The sequence below is a fragment of the Gekko japonicus genome, unplaced genomic scaffold (assembly GCF_001447785.1).
Source record: "Gekko japonicus isolate JY-2015 unplaced genomic scaffold, Gekko_japonicus_V1.1 scaffold7589, whole genome shotgun sequence".
Taxonomy (NCBI): Eukaryota; Metazoa; Chordata; class Lepidosauria; order Squamata; family Gekkonidae; genus Gekko; species Gekko japonicus.
In genome coordinates, this window is record NW_015163314.1 from 7,908 (window position 1) to 14,580 (window position 6,673).

At 43.7% G+C, this 6,673-nt stretch overlaps 1 protein-coding gene across 1 annotated transcript in view; it reads right to left on the reverse strand.

The window, feature by feature from the left end:
* Positions 1–3,357, reverse strand: part of LOC107107011 (CD2-associated protein-like) — a gene marked incomplete at its 5' end in the record, with an annotated part of 5,733 nt that extends 2,376 nt beyond the window's left edge. Inside the window, 2 exons of the mRNA XM_015407225.1 lie at positions 2,456–2,519; positions 3,176–3,357. Of these exons, the coding sequence (XP_015262711.1) occupies positions 2,456–2,519; positions 3,176–3,357 (246 nt within the window). The remainder of the gene's footprint in view (positions 1–2,455; positions 2,520–3,175) is intronic.
* Between the last annotated feature and the right edge of the window lie 3,316 nt (positions 3,358–6,673).

Sequence of the window (6,673 nt, forward strand, 5' to 3'; positions counted from 1 at the left end):
ACAAGGACAGATATACCGTATTTTCCGGCGTATAAGACGACTGGGGGTATAAGACGACCCCCAACTTTTCCAGTTAAAATATAGAGTTTTCCAGTTAAAATATAGAGCTGTGCTGATGCTTCTGGCGTACCGGCGTATAAGACGACCCCCCACTTCTGAGAAGATTTCCCTGGGTTAAAAAGTAGTCTTATACGCAGGAAAATACGGTATTTGTGGCCCCAAATAGAAACATTTTGGTGTGCCATTCAATTCCATGTTGGAAGTAAGTATATTTGGGTACAGTAAAAAATTTTTTTTAATATCGGATGGGATTTTCAATTGAATTATTAAATATTAATCTAAAACATGTTTTCTCTTTCTGTACAGCACTCCAATTTTGGTCCTGTTTTATTTATTCTTAATGGCCTTACATGTGCGACAGGGGACTCTGTTGCTTCGCTTTAATGTTCTGCCATCAGAGGTGCTTTTAGGGAGGTACCGCCAGATACCGTAGGCAGGCAGACTTTGTCGTTGCTCTCTAAAAGATATAGAATCCACGACACACACCATACTTGGTGCTTGGGGGGGCCAACAGTGGGAGGGCTTCTAGTGTCCTGGCGGACCTCCTGATGGCACCTGGTATTTCTGGCCACTGTGTGACACAGAGTGTTGGACTGGATGGGCCTTTGGCCTGATCCAACATTGGCGTCTCTTATGTTCTCTTAAGTACTTCACTGCCCCCTCTATAGGGATATCCGATCTCATTGTATTACTCCATTTCTAGAGGGTAAGAGCTGGCACTCTGATTACTCAATTGTTCCCCTTCTTCTGTTCTAACTGCGAAATAATGGAGGCTGTTTCAAAATTTTTATATTATGCAATCAGAAGACGAGGCTTGAATAGCCAAGTGTAAGTGACTGATGCATCTTAGTATTTTCCTGTATTTCCACGATGTTTTGTGTTTTCATGCCAATAAAGGTTTTTTGTGTGTGAGACTGTTGCTTGTTGTATTTTGCACTATTTGACCTCTGAAGAAGGCTCTTGTGAGCTGAAAATGCTTCAGGTCACACACTGTCCTTTTTTGTGTGTATTTGTAACTTTGAACATTTTATGAGGCTTTATTTGGGCCCCTACTAGGTTTTTATATGTCTTTGTAATCAACACTCTTTTGTACACTTACTGATGTTCTTAACTTCTGGCCCTCAATAAGTTTTCTAAATTGTAATCAACACTCTTTTGTTTTTAACTTCTGGCCCTCAATAAGTTTTCTAAACTTCCTTTGGAGGGGTGTGTCCTCAACAAACACCTCAAATTGTACCTCAAATCGTTTGACCTCTGAAGAAGGCCCCCCCAAGGGGCAGAAACGCATCAGGTCACTTGCACTGGCCCCCTGTGTTCAGGCCACTCGCACTTTGTAACGAAGCTTTCATTGGGCCCTTACATGTTTTTAATTGTCTTCCTAATAAACACATGTATTTTGGTATATAATAATTACACGCTAGATTTTTTTTAATACAGGCCCTTTATCGGGCTTCTTTCTTACCCTTGTGGTCCTTGATTCAAGGTATTGGCTCAATTTTGTTTCCCCCCCCTCCCTGTGTCTTACTGCCAATTAGGACTGCCAACCCCTACTTGGGAAATACCTGGCTATCAGGGGGTGGAGCCTCGGGAGGCGGGGCTTGGAGAGGGGGAGGGTCCTCCTCAGTGGCGTATAATGGCATAGAGCCTACCCTCCAAAGCACCCTTTTTCTCCAGGGGAGCTCCGGGGATCTCTGCCATATGGAGATCGGTCGTAATACCAGGAGATCTCCATCCCTTGGAGCTTGGAAGTTGGTAACCCTACAGCCCAATACACAGGTCGTTCCAAGGCTGGCTGACGTCATTTTTGGGCAACATTCTAGTGCATGGGTGTGAGGACTTTCACTCAGCATTACAGGAGACATGGGGACCTGGTGAACCCAGTCGCTGTTCCAGCATGCAGATTAAGTGCCAATCTGGAGGGCTTCCTCATGAGTAAACCCATTTGTGGGACACCAGAGCCCAGAGGAAAGACTTTTGCCCTGCGAACATGGCCCTTTCCTGTTCTTTCCTTTGCCCTGCCGTTTTATCCCCCCCCCCGCCCAGTGCTCACAGTTCCGAAGGGCCCCCTTGCCCTGAAATTAAGTGCGCCCCGTTTCTTACAGAAGTCAGTTCTGTTCGCTCCTCTGGCTGGTGAAGGATGCGGTTTAGAAATACGACTTTTTGTTGTTGCTGTGGCTGCAAATCTCCATGATGGAAAATTGCATACGCAAGATTACACAGGCAAGGTATCAAAAACAACTTCCTCATTTTGCTGGGGGTGCGTGCGTGGAACCTTCCTTGCTAGCAAAATAATCTAGCAAAGAACATGACATTTCATACAGACTGCCTAACTATGAAACAGCTCATGATTTTAAGCTACGGCCGTGTCTTCGTGCATCTTACTCATCCACATTACCTCGAGGTTATTTCGCATCTGCTTCTCTTCCTCCAGGTCTTTTTTCAATCTTTCCAGTTCTTTCCTTTAAAAATTAAAAAAGGCAGCCCTAGTTCATACATGTCATGTGACAAAGTTAGTCCTTACGGGAAAGAACAATAATCCATCGTATACAAGCTACATTTGGACCTAAGGGGGGGGGGAGAAGAAAAGTCATATGAAGGTGATTTGAGACAAACTTCACCCCTGGGGTTGTCTTGGAGGGAGGTGGAAATAGCTCCCTCTCTCCTCCTCCCCCCCTCACTGTAAAACAGCTTATATACAACCTCTTCACACAACACTTTCTATATACATGTGAACAGCTGGAAGCATGTGCAGATACACACACATTATGCACAAACACAACAAATCAGCCTAGAAGTCACAGGCACGCCCAGTAGCAATTCTGTTGTCACAACTACTTATTTTTCTAGTCTATAGATGGCCAGGAAGTAGTATTACCTGGGCTCCGATCAGCCAAGCTGGATTTAAAAAAGCAACCGTAACTAGAGAATTGAAAACAATCTCACAGTTCAAAGTGGAGCTATGTGAACGTCTTCAAACCGAAGCACCGAGACAATGTCGACTCACAAACAGTTTGGCCCTCGCACCGAGGCCCGCCTGTTAAAGGTGTAATGCACAGACCTCCATTTAAAGCTCGGAGGAGAAGGAGAAGAAGAAGAAGACGGGAACGGAACTTACCCGTGTTCTTTTTTCAGTGTTTCTACAACCGCCAAAAGCTCAAAGATCTGAGCCTTGAGCTCTTCTACAGAAGGCTTTTCCCCTTCGTCCGCTTCCTGTTTAAGTTTTGGTTCCCCGGCAGAAAGACTGACTCCGACAGAGGTTGGCGATGAAGACAAACGCGTCGAAGTAAATATGGATGGCTGAAAGAGGGGAAAGGATGGTTAGGGCAGAAGCACGCTAAGCAAATGCTGGAAGTGGCGGTGGCACAAGTTTGTTCACCGAAGGCCAAAGAAACTCTGCTGGGTGGCTGGCACCCAATCCACGCATTCAGAGTAGAGATTTAAAATTTCCAGAAATTTTGAAGCTCGGAAAAAAACCTGTTTTTTTCCCGATTTTTTCCGGGGGAAATGGAAATTTTCGGAAAAATTGAAAAAATGCTACATTAGCATTTCTTTTGTCTTTTCTAGATTAAAAGTCATTCTGATACTTTAGGAACATAAAATATGACTATGGACATTTTTACTTGGCATGAAATTATCACAACTAGCATATTAAAAATATAGTGTATCCAAACAATTATTACAAACAGAATACCCACCCACATGCAAAAACAAAACTGAAACCTTTTTATTTTCTTCTGACAATAGCACCTCCTAAAGGAAGAAATGCATCTTGTTCTTGCATTGGAGAGTTCAGTTTGTAACCTAGGACTTGTTAAAATAAAACGTTCCATAATCATTTTTTTTCTTTTTTCAATTTTTCCAATTTTTCGGAAAAAAACACAAAGGCTTCAGGAAAAAAAATGGAAAAAAACCGGGTTTTTTCCGGGCCTTCACATTTCTAGTGCAGAGCTTCAAACGTACTTCTAGTTGTCCTCAGGAAGTTGATCAACGCTTTATAGAAGAATGGCGACATAATCACTCCTTGAATGGACCTAGTTCCGGAGGGTAGCCGTGTCGGTATGCAGTAGAACAGCTCGATTTGACTTCTGTAGCACCTGAGAGATCCACAAGCTTTCAGGAGTCAGATCTGACGGAGGAAGCTTTGACCAGTGTTCCCTCTAAGCTGAGTTAGTGTGAGTTAGCTCACAGTGTTTCAGCCTCCGGCTCACACATTTTTGTCTTCGCTCAGGAAGGAGGGTTCCAGAGCAAGCTGATTTATGCAGCAGCCAAATCGCTTGCTCGCACCTTTAATGCCAGTAGATCACAAAGTAGAATTTTTGCTCACAAGACTCCACATCTTACAGGGAGCACTGGCTTTGACTCTTCAAAAGCTTATACCCAAAAACTCTTGTTGGTCCCTGAGGTGCGACTAGACGTGGATCTAGCTTGTGTGGATTGTTATGGTGGCCAGCCAGACTTATTTCTGAGTTAACCCAAGTATTTATTCATCCGTCAGAAATCATCAGTCCCACTGATCCACCCAACCACCTTGCAACAGTACATCAATTATAATCCACAGTCTTTCCTTTTTCAACAACGAGCTCCATTGCTGCAAAGAAGGACTCAGCCGATGACCTGGGAGCAGCAGAAGGAGTTCCAGCCAGAGATGCGTATGATTTAAGATTGAGAGGACCGAAGTAACGCTTTAAACTTTAAAGACTTGCAAACGAAGATGATGATGGAAGATTCTCAGCATGCACTTGAATGAACTGGAATACTAACATGAACTGACTAATTCTCTGACTTACTGGTTAAAACTGAAGTGTGGAATATATAAAACTAACTGAATACTAACTGTTAATGATCTCTACTCTTGGGCTTTTAGTTATAGTGTGGGTTTGATTTTCTGTCTTTAAATCCCGGGGTTCTGTTTCCTTCCCTTCTTATCTGTCTTTTAGTTTGTAGGTGTAACAAAAAATAAATAAAGCTACCATGTCTTCAGGGGATTAAAAAACAAACAAACAAAAAAACAATGAGCTCCATTGAACCGGACAGTATAATACATTTAAAACACCAGTCACATCTGAAACACCATCTCTATGTGGCCCAGATCAAGCAGATCTTAGAGACCGAGCGATACCAGCTCCGGAGACGGTGTGCACGAACAAACAGTGGAATTTGTTTTAAATTGTCATTCCCGACTGTTTTAACTTGTTTACTTATTTATATTGTGACACCGAATGGCCTTGTGATCTGTCCTGAAGCCACATGTGGGGACGGCGGAGTATACGTTCGAAAAATAAATAAATACATTCAACAAATAATAAATTAAAAAGCGGCAGTTTAACAGCTGGTGGGAGGTGGGCAAATCTGACCAGAAATGGCCGGGCGTCTTCCCTTTCCTTCCCCAGTCTTCCCGCTCCTGTGGGGAAGGACGGGGGAACTGGGGAAGGAAGGGGGGGCGTGGAAAAGAGGTTCTCAAAAAGGACATTAAAAATTTAGCTAAGGTGGGGTAGGAGAAAAATAAGCGGGTTCTAGATCAAATCAACCCTGAGCTCTCCCCTAGAAGCTGAGCTGAGGCTCTCGCGCTTTGGCCACATTACGAGAAGTCAAGACTCTCCGGGAAAGACGATAATGGTAGGAAAAGAGGAAGACCCAATCTGAGATGGACTGACCCAATCAAAGAAGTTATGGCCCTCAGTTTGCAACACCTGAGCATGGCTGTTAATGACAGGACGTTCTGGAGATCATTCATTCACAGGGTTGCCGTAAGTTGGAAACGACTTGACGCCACTTACACACAGACACACACACACGGGGGTTGGAGATAACTGCCTTTTCTCTGGTGAAAAAGGGAGATGGGGGTCCCCTCTGGGTCCTGAAAAATGCTGGGGACCACAGGACCTGTATGGAGAAAGGGCATGTGGGTTGTGAACTGTAGTAAACAGGGACGTTGGGTTGATCAACGGCAAGAGCCGGCTAGACCCAATCCAATTTCTAGAAGACCTCTACTTCCGTCTAGTGGTTGCAGAAGAAAAAGCAATTTGAAAAGTTCTCTCCTTTTACGAGTGGTAGAGGAAGTGTCTTCAGAGAGCTCGCGTATGCTGGGACCTTGATCAGCCACGTTCTTTCCTTACTGGGGTAAAAATGGGGAAGCCCATAGAATCTCTGCATCAGTCTTGTTATCTTATCTAACATGCAGAAGAGGCAATCAGTACATACCTGCTGCTTTAAAAGCCTTTAATGCCAAAACAGGGGCCCAATGATTATATGGGGTGCCCATCTGGATCAATTCAGCTGAAAACTTCATCAAACAACCTCAGTCCCATTTCCTAAGGAAAATTTTTTGGGGTTCCAATGTGTGTTCCCTATGAAGCTTTATGTCTGGAACGTGGCCAGAGCATGCTGATAACTAAAGCGTGGCTTACTACTATTAAGTATTGGCTTCGCCTTCTTTTTAATTTGGACTCCTCTACTTACATCCATCAGCTTCTATGAGAATCTAATGACTCAAATTGGATCACTTATATTGAATCCAAAATCAAATCTCTGGATATCACCTTAAGATTCCTTATTCCTTACTTCCGAATCTGAGGCTCTCTCAATCATAAGAGCCAATTTACTTCGCTCTGAG